This window comes from Gambusia affinis, linkage group LG08 (genome assembly GCF_019740435.1).
Source record: "Gambusia affinis linkage group LG08, SWU_Gaff_1.0, whole genome shotgun sequence".
NCBI lineage: Eukaryota > Metazoa > Chordata > Actinopteri > Cyprinodontiformes > Poeciliidae > Gambusia > Gambusia affinis.
In genome coordinates this window covers 23,519,401-23,542,627 of record NC_057875.1, presented here as the reverse complement: position 1 = coordinate 23,542,627, position 23,227 = coordinate 23,519,401, and the positions used below count along the sequence as shown (strand labels likewise).

The 23,227-nt window shown below is 39.1% G+C and overlaps 1 protein-coding gene across 3 annotated transcripts; it reads left to right on the top strand.

Moving 5' to 3' along the window:
* The first annotated feature begins 717 nt into the window (after positions 1-717).
* Positions 718-16,223, top strand: hmg20a (high mobility group 20A). Of its 3 annotated transcripts, none has more exons than XM_044125432.1 (9): positions 720-1,000; positions 4,518-4,585; positions 4,726-4,935; positions 6,767-6,899; positions 8,359-8,396; positions 10,848-10,923; positions 11,527-11,742; positions 15,460-15,592; positions 15,784-16,223. In XM_044125432.1, exons 2-9 carry the CDS (start codon positions 4,520-4,522, stop codon positions 15,785-15,787), a joined length of 876 nt encoding a protein of 291 aa, XP_043981367.1. In that variant the 5' UTR covers positions 720-1,000; positions 4,518-4,519; the 3' UTR covers positions 15,788-16,223. The 3 variants fall into 3 exon arrangements, with proteins under 3 accessions (XP_043981370.1, XP_043981367.1, XP_043981368.1); XM_044125433.1 differs by lacking the exon at positions 720-1,000 and adding an exon at positions 1,135-1,509; XM_044125435.1 differs by lacking the exon at positions 15,784-16,223 and having other exon boundaries at positions 718-1,000; positions 15,460-15,596.
* The last annotated feature ends 7,004 nt before the right edge of the window (positions 16,224-23,227 follow it).

Genomic DNA, 23,227 nt, shown 5'->3' with positions numbered 1-23,227 from the left:
CTTGGGTCGTGACTTCATTAGCTAATCTCCAAGAGGCAGCTTGATGTGGCCAACCTGTGTGTAATGAGCCTGGGAACTTTGCTGGATTAGCACAGGATAATTGGTATGAGATTGCAATCAAAGATTCAATTAGGATGCAGGTGCTAACTTATCCCCCTCCACCCCTTTAACTGTTGATTTGCAGTGTGTTCGTTTCAAATTAGAGCGTTAGTCTTTCCCTGACACTTAATCCCAGACAACGTTTGAGATACATGTTGACTGTCTGTTTGGATCATTTGTTCTTTTTCACATTTCGTCACATTACAACCACAAACTACAAAATGCAGGTTATTGAGCAAACAGCAGTATGAAGACCAAAGAACACACCCGGACGTGTCAGGGAGAAACTTATAGAGACATTTAGAGCAGATTCTAAAACGATAATTCAAGCTTTGAATATCTCATTGAGAGATATCTATTGACAGAGAGACTTAAATATTGCTTCATGACCGAGCTCAGGCTGTTTGGTTTAATATTTCCGACGTCTCCAAGTCTCAAACATTTGTCGTTTTCACAAAATCACAGTACACATTAAAGTTTGCGGTTGTAGACGTGGCAATAACTATAAATAACTAAACGCAATGAAAGGCAATGGACACCAGAGGGCAGCAGAGGAAGAAAGCTGGACGGCGATCTTGGCAATGCATCCACGATGAAAAAGAAACCCAAAGACCAGCCAAAGAACTAGAATATATAGAAATGTGGATCTGCCTTTAGCAAATTATGCTGTTTGTAAGACTCTCATTGTTTTATGTTGCTTAACTAATGTACGCGTCTTATTTGTTGTAGTTTAAACTGAGGTAATAAAGTTGCTCAGTAATTCCTCTAACAGATAGAATTAGCTGGATGCATCCAGACATGAATGTATAGCTGTTCTATTTACAGGGTTTCTATGGCGTAGCTGTTTTATTGTTTTGGTTGGGAAATTTGCCTACTACAGCAACGAATCACTTTCACTAAGGTCAGTCTTTAATGCATGGATATCACTGTATGTACGAAAATAATGTCATTCGGTATAATTAACAACGTTATTAGGAGAAAGTTAAAGTGACCATTCCTCTTCTCGTGTTTTCGTTGCTAACTAAGCGCTAATGCTAGCTGGAGCACAGTTAGCTGCCAGCTCAGCAGTTGGGTTTGTTCTTATGCTTGCTGATGTTAAATCAAAGTGAATGATTGGTACCTCGCGAAAGTCGTTGTCGGCATATATAATACTGTTAAATAAAAAATGTATGCTGTAGTCATTAAAGCTGCTAAACGTGGTGGTCGCTAGCTGTTAGGACGTTAGCATTATGGACTGCAGGTGATGCTAGCCACTAACTGCTGCTGGTTCTATAATTTAATTGCTTGTCCCGCAGCCCCGGGTGTAATGTTAGTCGCAAACTGGGGCTGGTAGACGTGCCTTTGAACTCATATTGGTAATATTGTATTACATTAACGTCAGCGCTAGCTTTCAGAAGCGAACCCAAACAGGTAATTCTCTGTACAGGTGAAACTTTTCTAAGACGTATGTCTATAAATACATTTAAGGTTTTTTGTTTTTTTTCTTTTAAACGTTGTTCACAATATATATTTAGACAGACGGTGGTTTAATAAGGTATTCACAGATATTTATTAGCAACATGGTTTTTTTTCTTGAACGTGTAAGCAGTACTAAAGGAATATAGAAATAAGGATCCGGCTGATGTAACGTTAAGATAATTGACAATTTATTTAAGCTAAGCTAACCATTTAAAACTAAGCATTGGAAATGTATTAACCCCGTTCAGTTTTTTTTAATGTGGAATACATCAATAATGCGTCTTTTTATATAGTAAAACATTACATTATGTAACACACTGCTCGGCATCGTCGTACTGAAGCCCCCTCTCTCTAGTTGGCTAATAGAGGGAGGGGAAATAAAATCTCCTTCGGAATTTTATTTCTTTATTAATCTATTTTTATTTTTTATTAATCTTTAATAAAAATTAATCTTTATTAATCTTTTTTTTATCATTGAAAGCATTGCTACAATGGCACAAAATAATTATTGTTTATTATAGTATTATGTGGGAGCCAAGCTGTTGTAGTAACATAATTCAAGTTTTGTTGACCCGGTTTGTTTTATTACTTTCGCATTGATTCAGTTAGCAGTACTTTTTCTTCCATATGGGCATTTTACAATACGTGGAGAAAACTCATACTGTTTGAGACGTATTATAAGGATGTTTATATAATGTTTTAAACTCAAATTTTAAATATTTAGCAGTTTCTTTTGTGGGGGTAGGAGGATTAATTTGATTATGTCTTATTTGATTTTGTATTAAAAGTCAATACATTTTCTCTTAAATAACAGCTTTAATATGACATTTTATATTAAATATGTGGACATTTGGTAGCTGTCTTGAAATGGTCCTTAGTTTCTTTTTTCTTTAATAACAGCTAAATTAGTTTCTCTGCTCACAAATACAATGATAAATATTTAACAGAATTGATTGTTGATTTAAATTAGTGTTTCTAAATGCATTAGTTGGTGATTTCCAAGCTTATCATTTGTTTCTGAGACCTCATATATATATATATATATATATATATATATATATATATATATATATATATATATATATATATATATATATATATATATATATATATATATATATATATATATATATATATATGTGTGAATATATATATATATATATATATATATATATATATATATATATATATATATTTGATATATATATATATATATATATATATATATAGGTTGAGCCCCAGCAGAGGGCAGTGCTGCACGTTTATTAAGTGATGTCTGGAGAGTTCATTCGAGGGAGGGGAAGGGTGCTCATATTTTATGTGTTCCTATTTCCCTTTAATATGTTTCCTCACAGCCCAGCTCTGGTGTTTTTCAGCCTGACCCTTAAGAACTGCATGGGCAGTCCTAGACAGGGGCCAACAGGGGCCAGTCCCCCTGTAAATCTGGTACTGATCCCAGTTTTTGCTCCCGTTCTCAAGTCATATTATTTAATTAGTTGTTTTACGATATACGCTGGCACAGAAACAACTAATTCCTGCCTTCACAGTTTTACTTTAACAGTAAATTCAAAAATGAAGGTGGTGCACTTTTAGCTTCAGTCGCATTGACATTGGATCTCAGTTTTGATATATTAAATTATGAAATGTTGCCCTTTTTTGTTTTCCAATCTTTTGTTCTGAGCGACTGTCAAGACAAGTTTATTAACTTGCGTAGCGTGGTGCTAGGGCAGTCATCCAGCCCACCGCCATGTTTTTGAGTTAAAAAATGTTTAAGGATGCCAGGAAACTTGAAAATATCTTCTGATAGTTAAGCGTTTTTGGAAGACTGGAAGATTAATACCTAAACCCCAACTATAAAGTGTTTTTTTTTTTAAAAAAAAGGCAATAAATAAAAAAATAATAAACAAACAATGCTAAGCCTGGTGGCCCCCCAGGCTTATAATACGCTGTGGGAGACCCTGCAGCTACAATTTATGAAACAAGCAATAAACATTAAGTTTTATCTAATGCCGTCATAAAAAGAAATCAAGAAAATATATGTCCCATTATATTGAACAATGTTCCAGTTACTAGGAATCAAAGGCAACACTAAACAGGTGAGGTTTTAAGTCTTAATTTAAAGAAACTGAGTATTTCTGAGTTCCTTTATGTTCCAGATTTGTGGAGGATAAAAACTGAATCTCCATTTTTGGTTCTGGTTCTGGGAATGCAAAGTAGACCAGAACCAGAAGACCTGAAAGGTGTGGAAGGTTGATACAACAATATAACTACCAGTATTTAGCAAAAAAAGTAAAAAATGCTCTCCCGAACTTAGCCGCTCTGGTCAAAATAGTCTAGAACCGCCATTGATGAGCTAAAAACAAAAATGCTTAAAAAGTCTCCCTGAAGAATTGAACCAGTTTTGATCGGTTCAGCTTGTCAGTTCACACTATTTATGTCTAAATGTCACAATGACATTTTCCGCCTGGTTACACACACATAAATTCTCATTTTGGTCGCCGTACGAACAAAAAGTTAGCATGTTAACGTTTCAGGCGGTGCAGTCCCTCGGCCCCGTTGAAATACAACTTCTCCAGCATTTCCAGTGAACGCCGTTTTCTTTCCCCGTCACTTTCTCATTAATGATTGATAGCGGCAAGACATTTCTATTAGAGGAAACATGGCCGGCCAGGAGGAGAGCTTGGAGCCAAGGCTGGGAGGAGTTTGGATGAAAAGTAGATCCAGCTGCAAAAAGGAGCAGTCTATTTCCTGGCATTGCTGTTCACTGCCTCCAATGTGTTTGAGGGAAAGAAAAAAAAAAAAGCTCAACCCACTTTTAGCCGGCTGGTTGCTTCAGATAAAACCCTACCATAGTTAAATCACTGACCTTTTTGGATCTTATGTAAATGCATATTAAATTTACAGATATTAAGTTTCAGATTTCCTGTTTTTTTTTTTTTCTCCGTTGCGTACATTGAAAGTGATGGATGAGCAGACGGGCTCTCCTGCAGGCAACGCTGACAACAACAGCCAGAGAAATGGAGACGAGGTAAGAGGCTAACAAATATCAAATGACACATTTTTCACTCCCCCCTGTCTTTATTTTTTTCACGGAGGGCAGGAAACTCCCACGAAAGCCGCTACCTGGCGCCTTCCCCTGTCGTTTCTCGACTTGTGCTGTTCCTGCAGAAACCTCGACGTGGCAGCTGGACCAAAGGGAGGAAGAGGAAGAAGCCAATGAAGGACAGCAACGCGCCCAAAGCTCCCCTGACGGGCTACGTTCGCTTCATGAATGACAGGCGGGAGCAGCTGCGGGCGGAGCGTCCGGACGTGCCCTTCCCAGAGATCACCAGGATGCTGGGCAATGAGTGGAGCAAGCTGCCCCCGGAGGAGAAGCAGGTCAGGATGAGAAGTTTCCAGACGGCGCTCGCCACTTGGGCGCGCAACCGTGAAGAGAAATGTCTGGAAGGTGATGTTTGTGTTGGCTACCCGTCGCTGCGGCGGCGCCCAAAACGGGACGGCGTCAGAATTAACAAGCAGGCATGAATGAGTGTGGAAAACTCTTGTTCTAAGCCAAACTACTAAATGTTACATTTTTCTCTAAAACATGTCACTCTTCAGACCAGGGGTGGGCAACTCCAGGCCTCGAGGGCCGGTCTCCTGCAACCTTTAGATGTATCTCTACTTCAACACACCCGAGTCAAATAATGAGGTCATTAGCAGAACTCTGGAGACTTGGGAGGTGATTAAGCTGTTGGATTCAGGTGTGTTGGATCAGGAAGACATCTAAGAGTTGCAGGACACCGGTGCTCGAGGACCAGGATTGCCCACCCCTGCTTTAGACCCTCCAACATAGATCTTTTTTTTTTTCTTTGTGGAATACCTGCACAGAATGTCTACAAGACAGTAATCCTAACCCTATCTAATGAGAGCCCTTATCTTTTATTTATATAGCACATTTCATCTACAATGGAGTTAAAAGTGCTTCACACAACAAAAACATAACAGTAACCAAATATGAAACCAGCAATAAACATTGTTTTGTCAAATCTCATCATCAAATTAAAGTAAATACACATTGAATATGTTGATCAATGTTCCACTGGCTGCTGGTCAAAAGCAACTCTCAAAGTAGTCTTTGCAGTTTCTTCCTGGTTTTAGTCAGAACGAGAGCAGCAGTCTTGTGGATCGAAATTGATTAATCTTTTAAGCCAGATCTGTGGAGACGCTGTTGCAGTAATCAACGTGACTAAAGATGAATGCATGGCTGAGTTTCTCTAGATCTTGTTGAAACATTAGTCCTCTAATCCTAGAAATGTTCTTCAGGTGATAGAAGGCCGACTTTGGTACTGTCTTCATGTGACTCTGAAGGTTCAGATCAGAGCCCGTCACTACACCCAGATTTTGTGCCGGATCTCTAGTTTCCAACTGTAATAACTGAAGCTGTATGTTGACTCTACATTGTTCCTCTTTAGGTCCAAAAATAATAACTCCAGTTTTGTTTTTGTTCAGCTGGAGGAAGTTTTGGCACATCCACACATTTATCTGTTCGAAGCATCTGTTCAGTGATTGGATGGGGTCAAAGGTCACCTGGTGACTTCGTAATATAGAGCTGTGTGTCAACTGCATAGTTATGGTAGCTAATATTATTTCGTATTAAAACCTGAGCTAGTGGGAGCATATGGATAATAAGAGGGGTCCTAGTATTGAACCTTGGGGTACCCCACATGTCATGTGACTTCTAATTTCTTATTAGAAATTAGTCAATGTTTAATAAAATATTGACTACTGAAACTAAGAAATCCCTGTTCTTTATGAAAGGTTCGAACCAGTTGAGTACTGGACCGGAGAGTCGGACCCAACTCTCCAGTTGATCCAGTAACATGTCTTGGCCAACAGTGTCAAAAGCTTCACTGAGGTCCAACAGAACCAACACTGTGGTTCTTCCACAGTGTGTGTTTATATGGATATCATTGATCACTTTGATAAGGGCAGTCTCGCTTGATCGTTGTTAAGAAACTATTTAACTATCGAAAAATCTTTTTCAATAATTTTGCTGATGAATGGAAGATCGGAGGTCGGCCTTTAATTCCGCCAATCTCCGACCTGGTTTGGTTTGGTGACTTTATCTTCTTCTTCTAATTACTCTAGTTTCAACTAATAGTAAAAAAACTAGCATTTTTGAAATGGGTGCATGGACTTTTGAACGTGTGCCGCCTTCCCTCCGCAGCGATATTTGGACGAAGCGGAGCGAGATAAGGAGCGCTACATGCGAGAGCTGGAGAAGTACCAGAAGACCGAGGCCTACAAGCATTTCACCAGGAAGGTCCAGGAGAAGCAGAAGGGCAAGAGGCACCGGGGAGGTGAGACACGGTCAGGTGGCCGGCTGCCTTTCCCTTTTCTGGGGGGGCGGGGAAGAAGGGACTTCCTGTTAGAAAAGTGTTTTAGTGAGACGCTTCCTGTGTCTGAAGATGTTTGGATAAACCAGTCATTGTTGGCTGAGGAGTCCTATCCAGACAGGATGACTCACAGGAAGTTGAATGTGTAATGAGGGTAAGTGGAGGAGGAAGCAGTCAGGAATGGGTGGTTTCTCTTTTTTGCGTGGCCTTTCCGAGTTCTTCCACCAAGACATCACAATTTCTCCTAGTAAAGATATTTCTGAAGGTGCTGGTGACATGAAATGTTGAGCAGGTGGTTGTAACAACCCAACACTGCAAAAACAAAAATCTTACCAAAAATGTTTTTCTTCTACGTTCTAATGCACATCCTTTAGTACACTTGAAATAAGACAAAACTAACTTAAAAGTAACTTTCCGGCAAGATAATTAACTGTGTTTCATGAAAAGAAATGACATCAGACTTGCATATAGCACAGTTTCAGCCCTCCAAAGATTCTCAGATTCACGCTTCACGTGAAATCGGTAGAGTTATGATTAAAAAGAAAATAGGAAAGGAATCGTTTTCATTTTACAAAACAAAAATTTTAAGTTAATACAGTTTTAAGTTGGTAATTCTTGAATATACAGGCAATCCTGTAAAAGTCCAAACTTTTGGTCTGTCCTATTTCCATTGGCAGACTTTTTCACTTACGACAGAAAAACTATCCTATATAATATGTAAAAAAAAAAAAAAAAAAAATCTATATTTAATAATTATACTTTATCGTGCTGAGAAGTTACTTTTAACTTTAACAAGTATACTTAGATTTTTGTGCTAGAAACTTTAGTGATAGTTTAGTAATCACTGCAGAAAGAAACCAAAACAAATGAGGTCAGATTATTACACACATTATTGTGTGTAATAATGTGAAAAGAAATAGGGGAGATCATGTTGAAAAGAAATAGCATTAAAAGTATATTTACTACATTAAAATAGGTTATTTCACCCACTGTAAATCAAATCAGAACTACAAATGCTAGAAGTGTATTTCCTCCAGTCAGTGGGGAAGTAAAGGTAGCAGATCGCTTTATGAAAAGCAGCAAAACATAAGATTCAGTGACCTTCTTTTTGGCATTTTTGGCCATATTTTGCATCTGTTCATCTTGAAACTTTACATCCCCTGCAAAAAAAAAAAAAAAAGAAAAGAAAAGAAAGTTGAGGAAAAACAGCTCTGCTTGGTGAAAGAAAAAATCCCATTTCCACTGAGCTTGAAGGATTGCCTCATTTGAGCTGATTGACATGAAGTGTCGACATTTTTATTGACCTCTCTGTTTTCGTTCATTTCCCTGAGTTCGTAACGAGCTGACGACAGGCCTGCAATCCCAGAAAATCTGACTCATCCGTGACGATGTCCCCTTCATTTATTCTTTCCTTCCTCTCCAGATGTTGGGCACCAAGTCGCCAGTGAGGCTCATCACGAGGTCAGTAAGTCTTTCCTGCCTGGTGGTAATGCTCAAAATTGCCCTTGATAAGTGCTAACTATCATATTTCATTAGGGGAGGAAACCCTCTTCTAGTTCACTGAAGAGTTTTATATGTTACACAACCCTATTAAGTCCTGGGGTGAAAAGCTCTTACCTAAGGGGTTTGTAACTTGGGCCACAAAATGAGCTTTTATGAAATTACCACAAAAACATTAACAACAACAAAAAAAAAGTCTTAAAATCATTTTACAACACTCTACTTCCTCAATGACTTCAGGGATGTGGAAAATCTAGCCGAAGAGGGTGAATTTCTTTTTCTTTATGCTTTCCTCAAGGAGCAGCAGGCGGTTACGAAAGAGAACTCAAACCAAATGGATTGGTGAAACCATTTCACTCACCGAGATCTCTCTGGCCAGGATATTTCATACTTCATCAGAACTCAAGTGCAGAACTCCTGGGAAATCTTCGCGCTGTAGGTTCCTCCCACAGGAAAGTGGTTCTGCCCGTAGTAAATGTGCAAAGAACAAGCTGCAAAAACTCCCAAAGCACGTTCACAACGATAGAACAGTGACTGTTCTGTACTATCGTTTGTTGTGATTTTCCACAACTCAAGAGTCTTTCTATGAACTCAGTCAACACTCAAGTAGCTGTAACTCCTCGGAAACGAATGTCCAAAGCTGAAATATCCAGGAGTTTCAGGGTGTATTCACACTGATTAAAGTGTTTAGTACACTTTAATCAAACTCTAGTTCATTTGCCCAAGAAGTCTGGTTCCTTTGTGAACGTGCAATCGAACTCTGCAAGCAAACTCCTGTCTGCCTAAAATCTTAGTTATCCATTCAGTTGAAATGAACTCTGGTGCAGTTTGAATGCAAGCAGAGGGATGACTGCGGCAATTTGTTCACATTTTGTGAAGAAGGAATCTGCACTCGATGTCTTTTTTCTTCTCATTTCCTTCAGTAGTTCTTGGTTCAGCGCCACCTCAAGCGAGGAGGTGAACATGTTCTTCAAAGGGTTTGGTTCTTTTGAAAAAATCCCAAAAGTATTATCACAGTTCATCTTATATGGGTCTATGTCTCTTACATAAAGTACATTTTTAGCAAAACACACATCTATAAAAAAATAAAAAATAATTAAATGTGTAAGGCGTCCTCCCCCAAAACATTTGGCACCCTGGGCCACTGCCCCTGGAGGCCCTTTCTAAAGTTTGGCCCAGATCAGAAGTTAGTGGCTGTGAAATATCACTTTCTAGCCTCGGGTAACCCTAACCCTAACCCCACCACCTCATACTTCATCCTTCCAAAAGAGCAAAAACCTCCTCAGAGTTTGGTCAGTAGATTTTATTGACGTGGTGAATTGTAACAAGAAAACAGATTCAGACTTCTGCCTAAAAAAGGGGGAAATGGGCCAACTCTTTTCTTTTTTCTTAGTTTCCTTGGTCCTCAGAACTAAGTCCTTTAGAAAACTTGCAGGCTGAGCTGAAGAGAAGAGAGAATAAGACTCTGGATCATCTCCAGAGACGTTCACACAGTTGAACTCAAGAAGCCCGCACAGCAAAAATAAGTTCCACCGCCTCCAGCTGCAAAGTTCACAAAACAAGAGAGAGTTTGGTTACTGCTGCATCAGTGACCCTGCATTTTTGGCAAAACACAAGGCGAGAAAATACCATGGTTTATTTAATTTTATTTGAAAAAAAAAAAAACATACACCAAAGACTCAAAATGCTACTTTTAAGTGTATATAAATGAACTGTTAGTTTAATTGATCAACTCCAAGGCTGTATAATCCGTGTTCCCCCCTGAGAGCCTGGGAGCACCGTTGGCCCTTCCTCTGGCTGCAAACATTTAGTGCTCATTGTTGCACGACTGAAGCTGCGGGTTAATCCTCCTTAGGGCTGTGTTTATGATCCAAACGCTTAGCTTCCACTTACCGTGCAATTCATTTTTATTAACTTCAGCGTGTAATTAAGAGACTTTTTTTTTTCTCCCTCTGTAACTACTTTCAGAACCTCTTAGGAGTTTGTGGCCAAGGTGACTTAAGCGGGATGAGCGTTGCCGTGGGAATAGTGTCGCTTCCTCCCACCCCGCTCCTTCCAGATTAGCACCAGCAGGGGCATTCAGCATGAATGTCATTATGTTGGGGTGGGAAATGAAGAAGGATGGCGCGTTGTTACAAAAGGAGGGAGTGAAAGCTCTATTGTATTGCGTTCTTCTGTTTCAGCGCCTGTTTCTTGAGCAGATTTATTGCACAGCCTTTCCTATCTCGGATGCAGAAATGATGAAATTACTTCCATCCCCGCATTTCATAAAAACTGTATCGCAGTGTACGTCTTGTGGCCAGATAGAAAATCAATTACCAGCCCACCCAGAGCCCAGTAAGATAAATGACTGTGTCTGGCAGTTCGGCTAATCTTCCTCCCTCTCTCTGTAATGTCTTTGGCTGTAAACAGAAAGACGCGGAAGGAAAGGACAGGACCGTGTTTGACATCCCAATCTTCACGGAAGAGTTTCTCAACCACAGCAAAGGTAAAATTAAAGGAGTCGGAAGGACGACTCATGTGTCTGAACGAACTCTTAGAGCAGGAGTGTCAAGCTCCATTTTTATTTTGGGCCATATCAAAAATCTGAATGTTCTTAAAGGGCCGGTTGTGTCTAAATGTGTTGATAAAACCAATTTAACTGTTAAAATATCAGTAAACAGCTGTTCTTCCAAGAATTTGAGATTGTTTTATTGCTTTTTTGCAATAAAAATGACAGATTTTGTGGTGCCGATTTAGAAATGTTTGTAAGGAATTTTATTACTCGCCATATCAATTACAGACTATAATTTGACATCCAGTAAGGCCGAGGCAGCAGTCACTACAACTCAATGATTTTGACCTATTTGAATAAAATTTGCAGTAAAAGCAGACAAAAATATTGAGATCTGTTAAGTTTTGTGTGAATTTTTCAGATTTATGAAAAACTGGAAGGACTTATTTGGAGTCCTTCCAGAGGGCCACATAAAAAGCTAGATCTGGGCCCCAGGCCTTGAGTTTGACACATGTGCCTTGGAGTAAATAAAGCCAAGAGTTGACTCTTAAGAACATGTGTGTGTGAATGTGGATTATTTTTTTCCACCACCGTTAGCGCGAGAGGCCGAGATGCGGCAGCTGCGCAAGACCAACATGGAGTACGAGGAGCGCAACGCGGCCCTGCAGAAGCATGTGGAGAGCATGCGCGGGGCGGTGGAGCGGCTGGAGGGCGACGTGATGCAGGAGAGGGAGCGCAACGGGCTCCTGCACCAGCACCTGGAAACCCTGCGCCAAGCGCTCACCTCCAGCTTCTCAACGGTGCCTCTGCCAGGTGAGAGAGACGGCGTCCTGCAAAAGTGTTCACGAGTCTTTGACCTTCTTGCATTTTGACATGTTGTACAGGGTGTCGGCACATCCTTAAATAGACGTATAAAGATTAAAGTCTTAAAATGTCTTAATTCCAGTTTTAAAAAGCATATTGGCCTTAAATACGTCATTCACAGGTCTTAAATTTGGTCGTGGCCACATTATTTATTCTCTTTTTGTAGATTTTTTTTTTTCTCATGGAACTATTCTGTCAGGCAAAGTTTTGAGTCACATGCAGGCATATTTATTTCCTTCTATGACTCAATGCAGTTGTGGCTAGCAGTAAAGCTAGCTAGCTTTTATTATGTCCATCATGGATATGTGCAAAGTTAGCTTGCCCTTATGATTTACTTTCGATTTTCTTTAGTACACCTCTGTTGCTATATAGGTCTTAATTTCCATTCTTAGTGGTCTTAAAAAGTCTTTAATTTGAGTTAGTGAAACCTGCACAAACCCAGTTATACCCACAAGCTTCTAGTGTGTTTTATAGGTAATTTATGCTACAGACCAACATAAGGTAAGGTATAAAAGTTTACATTTAAGAAAAAAGGTTTCTGTATATTCTTAAAGTTTCTTAAATTCATTAAAAAAAAATATGAGTTGGTCTTAAATACATTAATCACGTCTTACATTTGATCATGGCAGGCGTATTTAACCTTATATCTTATATTTTATATAGTTTTTATTCTCCCAGGACGTTCTGTCTGTTTGACTTGTGGACAGACACTTGAGGTGGTTTAGGTCACTGCTTACTAGCTGCTAATATACCCTCGCTAGCTAGTTAGGGTTTCTCCAGCGTACAGTGCGCACTGGGACTTCTTGTGTCGTAGCAAGTTTTCAAAGAAATGATTTAGAAATTCAGGTAAATTTTTGCCTAAAGCCATACAGGGGAATCCTCCTGGAAGGGCATTCTGGAATAAAATGACGATTTAAGTGCAAAATGATGTGTGGCAGAAAAGAAGCACTGCGCATTTTGCCCAACAAAACATTTTGAAAATGAAACATGGTAAATAATCCAGTGAAGAAACCAGTTAGAAGCTGCCGACAGTTTCACCGACATCAACCCTAAACAAGCAGCCAGAGCTACACATGTTCACGTCCTGCAACCATCCAATCAAAATCCAGCCTCAAATCCAGTGACAAGAATTTAAAATAGATTTTTCAGAGTCTCTTCATACACTCTGACTGATTTTGAGCTACTTTACAAAGAAACAAAATGCAAGAAAGTTTTTGACCAACATGACAAAACGTTAAAAAACTGAAATGAATCTTTTAGCAAAGTCATGTCCCAAACTTCAACGTGGTAAAACATATCTACCACATATATAATGAGTCCGCTGCATCTCACGTACCAAACCTGTTTTTTTAAACAGTTGTAAGCATGTTAGTCATGTTGCATACTCGGACAAAATCTGCTGAGTCGTCCTTTGCAACTTTATTTTACGTTGACGTTATTTCCCACACATTTAATCTCTCTTGACAGCAGCCCTGCAGACTCTGCAAACACCAGAAATAAACTTAATAGGCCCATAAATTATTGCATCAGAGCTCCATAATGAAAGATGATTACAAAACTTCAGGTAGAGCCTCAGGGGCGTTTTCTTTCTGTTTGCACTTCCTGTTGAAGAGATTGTAAATTAAAGCTGGTAGAATGAAGCCTTGTGTGCTTCTTAGTTTACAAAGAACAGGTTTGGCTTTATTTTCCTCACTTTGATTGTGGTTTTTTTTTTTTTTAGTTGTAGTTGGACTTATATCGAATTAAATTACAGCAGTTTATGTTTCCGGGGTTACAACTCAGTCACTGGCTCTCCGCATATCTTAAACTTTATTGAAAGATCTTCCTATAAAAGTAAGGCACGCTTTTGCTTTCATAAAAAGATTTTATTGGCGGCGGTTCTGTAAATACGGAGAATTGCCTCTTTTTTCCCCCCTCAGAGTTCTTAGAGTATCATCGGTGTTTTTTGTTTTTCTTCACTGGTTTCAACCCTTCTCCATTCACAAGTCACGCAAGTATCTTTTTAGTACGTTTTTCTTTAAACGCAGAAAGGAAACATTGAGTGGTTTTTACGTATTAAAAGCACAATTTAAAGTAATTTTGAAGTAAGTATAAAGGCCTTAAGGAGCTGAAACTGCAGGAATAAAGAGCCCAGAAACTCCACAGATAGTTTAGCCTTCAAGAAAAGACAGAAGGCTGGAGAATCTTTTACAGAGAATTGAAACTGGATTGGAATAAGACTGAAAAGCGAAGCATCTTCTCTCAGTTTCTCGACTCGAGAAATTCCGGAGAAGCGCGATTGAGCCCGCGCTCCCAGGATGATCTCTTCTTGTGAGGTTTTGGGGGAACAATAGCATCGTTTAGCTCATGAAGAGCTTTCTGTGGGATGAGGGGGATTTTATATTCGCTGCATGTTTGTGCCCGACTGCAACTCAGCTGCAGCGTTTAGGATCAGCGAAACAATTTTAAGCAAATTGGCTTGAGACCCCCCCACACACACAAAAATGCCATCGCAGTCACACGGCCTGGAAGTAATAAATACCTGGAATGGAAAGTTATTGTCTTGTTTGAGACACAGAGTCTTGCTGAACTTTTTCACATTTTGTCATAGTCAGTTATTTGTTTTATTGTGATTTTATGTGGCAGACCAACACAAAATAGGAAATGGAATGAAAATGAAATGTTCTTTTTGTTTTTGTTTTTTAGTTGACCCGTCTGTTGTGTTCCCTCCATTGCAAAAACACAAAATCTTAAATATTTTTAGTCTGGTTTCTACTTCAAATGTTTTTGTACACTTGAAATAAGGCAAAACTAGTAAGTTTCCACCAAGATATTGGAGCTTGTTTTAAGTCAGTAACTCCTTGATACTGATGAAAAAGCAAGAGAAATAATCGGTCATTAGAACAAGGGACTTTAATTTATAAAACGGACAAAATGTCTTGTTCCTCTGGCAGATTATTTCAGCTTATTATACATCGTGGTGTTTTGTCAAATGTAGAGTTTATGACGTCGTAAAGACTGTGATCATGGCAGAGTGAGACGACTGTTACGAGTTCGGAGTGAGAGAAAATAATGATTGATGCGCTGAAACGTCTCATTTTGTTTTCCATGCTATTGTAAGTAAAAAAAAACAAAACAGAAAGCATCTTTGGGACGTTAGGCCGCTACGTTGAACGATGGGAGTTTAGTGTTTTGGTTCAAAAGTTTGTACTTCCTCGGACAATCACCCTAAAAAACTATTGATCCTGCTGAAAAATCGGTTTCTGGAAGTTGAGTTGTTTGCTGTTTTCCCGATAAACTCAAAAATTCTCACCGATGGTTTCGCATGAGGATGGCGACGAAAAGTCACAAGAAGGGCCAAATGACATGAGGCTGAGAACAACATGACTCCATTTTCGTCACACAACTGTGACAAATGGAATCCGTTTCCACTCGTCAATGAACCCTTTAGGTTGGGTGAAAACTAACGCACGCAGTTTTATTTTGAAAAAAAAAAAAAAGAGAAAGAGATGTAAAAAGCCACGAATTGTTTTCCTCCCACTGTGAAACGAACCTTCCCTCGTTTGGTCGTAGAGAATCTCAATAAAGCGTGCAAAAACGTCGGAGCAGTTGTGAAGACGTTCAATAGATGCGAAAACTCTTGCGGTGCAAATGTGAACACTGAGGACGCGTGCTTCCTGTCTGTAGGCAGCGGAGAAACCCCGACCCTCGACACCATCGACTCTTACATGAAGAAGCTCCACACCGTCATCGTCGGCAGCCCCCAGGAGCACGAGAGTCTCATCAACACAGTGAGAGACGTAGTCGGCCGCCTGGACAGGTAGGAACGTCTTTCGCTACATCTACTTGTGTTTCCTGACTCTTTTTGAGGAATGGATCTTATTGACATTTTTCTCCACCCGACTGACACAACCACTCACCCCTGAGGTTTTTTCTGGGGGTATCGAGGTGAATCAGCGGCGCTCACTCTGAATTCCAAACCCTTTTTTCTTTTGCCGATGTTCGGAGCAGATAATCGGACGGAGCTCAGCTGATTTGATGGACCGGGATTCGTCTTCAAGACGTCTCATCGACTTGTCGTCTCCCAGCCGAGTTACAAAAAATGTCCAGACTCTGCTGTGATCACGTTGGTGACTCTGTGGTAGCGTCTCGTATTAATTTATTTTGTCCCCAACAGTTTACGCCTGATTGGTAGGGCGGTAGTGATCTTCTTGAACCGGACATTTTCTGTTGTTTCCATCCTCTCCATCCCTGACTAGCAGCTGCCTCCTCACCAGACCCATAACTATCACACACGCTGAGTTTGTGTCGAGCCGTGACCGAGAAATACCCCTGACACGTCTGTTACTCTCGTATAATCAGTCGAAGAAGAAGAAAAAAAAAACTCGTGCCATTGTTTGTTTTTCCAATTGTGAAAAGTGTTTGTATTTTCAATAAAAATGTTTTCAAAATTGAATTTTCCGTTTTGTGGCAGCCTCCGAACTACAAAAGTAAACATTTACATATATGTAAAAAATAAATAAATAAATAAATGGATAAAAATTTACACAAATACAGGAAATAGTCAAAACGTTGGTGCTCTTTTCCCTAAAATGATCAAAAATTATTTCTAGCAAGAGAATTCTGGATCAAAAGTTTATTTTGGGTACAAAAAGTCTGAAATATGCCCACATTTTCAATTTCAATGTATATTCTGATTATACGGTTATACATTGTTTGTCTTCATTTGCTTGTTCTGTATATTGTGTCTTAAACTTCCTGGCTGCGTTCATTGTTTTTTCTTCTTGCGGTTTGTAGTTCTGGAGCAGGACCTTCCTGTTGAGCTGTGGCAGAACTACATACTCCATGGTGCAGGTTTTGACTGAGGAAATGAGGAATAATAAAGCTCAAACAACACAATTATATTTTTAATTTAAACCTGATAAACACCACTAATACTGCGACTTAGAATTTGTCTCAAAGTTTTAGAATTTTCCAAACCAAATTCAACAAATGGGAAAAAAAAAAAAAATCTTCAATCAACTTTAGAGGGTTTAAGAAGTTCTCATGTTTCTGGGGGTTTAAAGTCTTTGTACTATATCCATAAATCATCTGTGGCTAATCGCCGCTAATTTGCCGACCTGCTCGGTTTGCAGCTAATCTTATTTACTTCCAGTTTATTCAGCCAGTTAAGCAGCTCTCACAGTTGGATCTGCTGAGTTCTTCAGTTTAAAAAATTTAAGTAAATATTCCCAATTTAAAGCCTATAAATTTTAATGTGAATAAACAGATTTGCTTTAAATAATTCATTCCCGTTCGCCGATAGCCGTTTAATTTCCCTCATGGCGAACCGCCTACGAATGAAACCCTGATTGTGTGTGTTGACGAGAAAGTGGCGCATTTCTAATCTCTGTGCAGGAGGAGACTTTGACATCTGACTTTAAATAAATCGCTTTAGACTGTCATCTCGACTACCAGCGTATTGTGCAGTTAATATATAAAATAACAGGACAGCTGCATGTTTATGTTGCATTCACAGTATGCTGTCGTCTGTTGACCAGCCCTAGAAGAACGCTGTCGTCTCTGCATTTATTTATCTTATTCATGGACAGAAAAGCAATCGTTGCCGCCCGCAACACAAATAAGATTTGAAGTCGGCGGCCGGAGATTCCCAGGATCATTCTTCCTCAAACTGGGCGTGTCGTCAACATGCAAGGTGTGTACAAAATGCAGAGTCATGCTGATGGATTACAGACGTTGGTTAGCTGACCTAATTAGCTAGTGATGTACAATACGGGCTTGGAAACTTTCAAAAGTATTCAAGCTTTTCCAGATTCTTTCACTTTGCAGGATATTGACCTCAGGTTTTATCACGCTGTTATTTTGCGGCGCTATTGTGACAGCGAGAAAAGTGACACTAAGAACTACTTATTACTTCGTTTTCAGGTAAACCTTGCGGCAGACGCAGCAATCGTAGCCCCACAAATACAAACAAACAGCGCTTTTGGGGAAACAGTCGCTGCAAACCCACAAAATCTCACCAATTGTTTTTGGTCTTTCTGGCACAAATATCTACAATTGGCAGATTATTTCACCAATAACAAAACATTTTCCCCATGTTATAAGCGTAATGATCTGCCTGTGGAACTAGAACTTTTTCATCAACATTACAGAATGATAAACTCACATATATTGATACAAGAATAAATAACACTGCTTACCGTGAAAATAAACGTATCACGATAAATGATAAACAATACAATAAATGCCTGCCCAAAATAAACTGCAAACTAAGCACTTGTGAAATTTAATAGCTCATTAATCTAGTAGCATACATGCTTTTGTGAAATATAAATTTATTAACATGTTTCTTTAGTATTAGAACACAAAAAATAGAGATAAATACACAGTTGTCGTCTTTATTTATTTTTGTTGCAAATAATAGCTTGCTCCAAAACAAGAATTAAATTACGCTATTTTCCAACAGTGGAATGATACTCATCTGTAAAAGTGGTCCAGTCAAAGTCCAGCCCTAAATTCAATAGAAATATTGTAGCAAGACCTAAAAATGTACACTCACCGACACTCTATCCAATCTGACTTGACTTGAGCTGTTTTACAAGAACAAATGGGCAAAAAGTAAAGATCAGTGTCTCTAGCTTTTTTCTCTAAAACAAATCTCCAGTTGTCACTACAGCAAAAGATAAGCCAGATAAGATAACAGATTTTTTTGTGATGTGACTGAATGTAAGGGACTGTATCCATTTAAGCCACACCAAAATATGGTTACAAAACCTTATGCAACAACAAGAATGCGTTACTGTGACCTTTCATAAGCACGAATCTGCTGAAGCTGGAGTGTGTCCTGTGGACAGAACCAGCCTCTGACTGAGGCTGGAGGAGAGACAAACGTTAAGCAACGGTACAGAAATTAGTGCCAGCCGATTTAAAATTTTTCTTGACTGAAAAAAAAAAAAAATGCGCTGACCTGCGTCTTCCAGAAAAAAGAGAGAGGAAAAAACCATCAACAGCCACCAAAGCGAATGAAGTTTCGTCCCGGGAACATAAACACCCGACTTCATCCACATTTTATCGCTTGCTCAAAAGTTAAGTTCCTCTTCCTGGGAATGTCATCCAGCTCCTTTTATGAGATCCCTGATGAGATATGCAGCCTAATCCGACCGTGGCCAATCTTCTTAGAGCTGAGGAAATCTTTTGCAAGGTTCATGCCTGCTTAATGTCATCCCTGGAGCAATGGCTGGAAAATAATTTAAGAAAAAACGCATGCTGGACGAAAAATTTGGGAAGTGAAGAGCGTCGCCCTGGGAATCCACCTCGGCCCGTTAAAGTTGTTTACCTTTTGGTTTATGGTGTCACCATGCAGATGTGTGCAGCGGGTCTCAGAGCTCGTTTGTATAATGAGCTTAACTGGAGCGCTTTTATTATCATTATTATTATTATTAGTAGTATTATTTCTTCTTGCTTTGATGTTGCCCAAAGGCTGCGAAAACACCATGGAAAAAAAAACAACCCATAATGAATGTTGATGTTCCAGTGCTTCTGCTTTGTGGGTTAGTTTTCCTCTCTTTTCCAGGTGACGATGAGGAAAATGTGTTTTCAGTGAACAGCTGGAGAAGAGAAACGGCTTTTCCGCCTCGTCGTCAATATTACTATTGATTATTGTTGTTTCCATTCAAACGGTAGTGTCCTAGACCAAGACTCTGTAATGCGGCTCTTTAAATTTGACCCAAAATGTAAGACAATAAAGAAACATAAACGTAAAAAATTTTTAAAAAAAGCTAGTTCCTGCATTTTTTTTTTGTGGTAATATTTAAGTTGTATTTGCATTGAATTTCAACTAACAATTTGTTTATTGTTTAGTCAGAAATTAGATGTAAACAAAATAGGTCTCATAAGTTTTGTGACTTTACATTATCTCTGAAGGATCAAGACAAAAACGGCTGTTTGAATCATAAAGATCGCTAACCTCTGACCTGAGCTAACGAGATAACTCAAAGAACAACAGAAAATCCATATTCTGTGTTGAAAATCTCGATGCTTTTTTTATTTTTCTCCTCTCATCATTTTGTATTTACTGCCAAGCGGATTATTTCATGCTGATTACAGATTCTTTAAAACCATTTGGATTCGTAAAACCAAAATGGAGAGCACTTTTTATTAACATTTACAGATTTCTTTTTGATATAATAGAAAAAAATGAAATGATAGTGATACATGTGACTTAGGATTTACATTACACAACCTAATCCCTAAAGTAAACAACAACAAAAATAGAAGAATAGAAAACAAATAAACAGAATGCATAACAGGAAAAACAAACAAAACAGAACAACTAAGAATTCTTTTCATAATATCTCAGAAACTCTGTCACCTTGGACCATATATTTCGTCAACATTTGCTCTCTTTCCTCTAACAATCCAAGAGAACTTTTTTCTTTTAATTCCTCTTTGTGTTGCCTCATTGTTGTGAAGTCCATAATTGCACATTCTCTACGGTGATGCCCCTCCTGCCCTCCTTTTTTTCTTTTTTCTCCCCTTCAGTCTTTTGTCTGAACAAAGAGACACTCAGAGGAACACAAACACCTTCTGCAGCTCCTCCACGGGGGGCTCGTCCGGGTTGTTGGCCGCCCCGTCCTGGCCCGTGGAGCACAGCGGGGTTGACGTGAGGACAGAGGAGCCAGCTCCAGCAGAGAGCCGCACAGATCCTGGACCAGTGGAGGGAGGGAGGGAGGGAGGGAGTGACTCAGAGGAGAGAGGATGAGTCAGTGCGTCATGTGCTGAACAGGCAGGCGGAGGTATCGGTGTCCTGAATGGTTTCTCTTCCCGCGGTGTCACGGGCCGCTGTGGTCAAACTGAGCCACCCTTTGTCAGGGAGTCGGGGTCTAATCCACTGTGCACATTTGTGGGAATCTTTCACCATTTGCAACGGAAAACAGACGTGAATGAGCGTTTTAAATTTGCACTGGGGATGGTCTGGTCCTGAGTGTGTATATATATATATATATATATATATATATATATATATATATATATATATATATATATATATATATATATATGGGTGAAAATACTAGTAACTTTCTGCAGCAGTTTCTCACATTACAATGTGTTTCGTTGGGATTCTATGTGATTGACCGACACAAATTAGCATGTAATTGTGAAAACAGAAACAAAGGACGTGTTTATGTGTAGTGTTTATATTTATATAGACCACTTATGGTGTAATTACAGCTGTCTTTTTTATTTTGGCATGTCCACAATGTTTTTTTCAGATTTTTGCAAAGGTTTTTAGCAGCCTCTAACATTCCCATTAACTCTGACCAGCCAGCTGTCTCGCCTTGACGAAGCGTCCCGCTGCATGATGCTGCCACCACCATGAGTTGTTTCTGGAGAGCAGCTGATCGCTCTGTTTAGTTTAGTTTTTTTGTCGGGGTCTAGTCAAATAAAGTTTATTTGTACAGCAACAATGTTTCTATGCTTTTAGGTCATAGAAACATAACAGCAACCAATTATGAAACAAGCAGTTGACTGTCAGATGTAACGTAAATCCTTGAGCAAATATGCATCAAATATTTTGATTAGTGCTCCAGTTTATTAATCTACAGCAACTAAAATAAATGGGGGTTTTAGCCTTGATTTGAGGTCTAGAACTAGCAATGTGGACCGCACTTTACAGATTTTTATTATCACTTTCAGTCCACTTAACAATTATGCACTATTTTCTGTAGGTCTATAATAAGAAAATCTGTACAACACTCAGATTTTACATGGCTATGACATGTCAAACTACAAACAGGTTTAAGGAGTAAGAACCATTTTGCAAAGTGGTTTTATTTAATCTGTTTGCATGTTTTCAGCTGAGGAATAACTGAAACAATCTTTGAAAAAAAAAAAAGAGGAAACAATAGTCATCTTCCGTCGTTATTTCACTCCTCCACACTTGGAAAATCCTTGGCTTCAGCGCTCAGCAGTGAGGAGGGGGATGACGATGCCTGGAATGTAGGGAACAAAAAAAATCTTGACTCGTTCCCACGTGCCGACGTCTGGCTCAGCTCCTCCTCCTCCTCATCTCAGGTTGTGAAGCCTTCAGGATCCTCTCACCGAGGATTCTGTCTCTCTTGGAAGGTGACTTGAGAAGTCATCACACACGATAGCTTTTGTTCTTTGGGGAAATCGCCGTCGGCAAAGGTTGCAGCTCTCACCACAAACTGCTGTCAGCTTTTGGCAAACAACCACATTTCAATCTGCTTGTAACACTTACAAACAAAAGTCTTCGAAAGAACAGTTTTTACTTCTGATTAATTCAGATCACGGCATTTTCCCACAGAACCCCGGGGCAGCTGAGGGAAGCGGTTTCCTTTTTCCAGTGGTCATTTATCCCTCACCGAATGCATTATGTCAGTCGGGCTGCACTCGGCACTTTTTAATAAGCGTCACAGACACACTCTCACTGTGGCTTTGTGCTGTGCATGTGTTTACTCCCTGCTTCTATACACTGTGTTCCCCCCAACAAACAAACAAGGATTTGAATAAATTAGACTGACTGACACAAAGTTTCTACTTTGAAGTGAGCCTCCGTAACTTCCTGTGAACAAATGCAATCGTAGGAAATGGATGAGGGTGGCTGTGTAAACGCCACAACGAGTTACAGAGTTATATTCCAAAACAGAAAAGCAACTGCAATAATTGCTCGTCCGAGGGATTGCTGACTGTAGTTGCTCTAATTCTAAACAAGCTAAGTCAGATTGACTTAAGATTTAAGCTACTAATGCCTGAACTGCTCTGTGTTTATTCACCATGCTTGTGGGGTTCCCCAGGGTATGTTCTTAGGTCCAAAATAGTTTCTTTTATACATAAAAACAGTAGCTCTCAGGAGTACATCTGTTTAGATGGGAGGTACTTTGTGTTGTAAAATTCTATATTTCTAAATTTTTCAAAAGGTTTTTTGCAGATGTAATGTGACACATACCCTGTTCACAATAAGTAAATATATTAAATTATGAAATATTAGAGAAAAAGATCTTTTTCATCCAGTTTCAGCATTATGTTTTTCTTACATCACACCCACCATGATTTATAGTGACTTTGACAAGCTTTTAAAAATGTTTAGCTGTATTAGTAGGGTTTTATTTTATTTATTTTTTTGGTATTTATTTATTTGGCATTTCTTCACAAATAATATTTTAGGGCGCATGTGTCAAACTCGAGGCCTGTGGGCCAAATCTGGCCCGCCATGGCTTTTTATGTGGCCCTTTAGATTCTAGACTAAAAACTAAGTGTGCTTAAATATTATGTTATCAGTCAAATCAGTGTAGCTTTTATCTATTTACTGACAAATTATATCAGTCATTTCCTCCAGTTTATTGAGAATTAACCTGGAAATTCACAATAAATCAGCAAATTGCTCTAATAATTGGGAGTTTATTGCAGATTTTTCTCAAAAATTGTCAGAAAC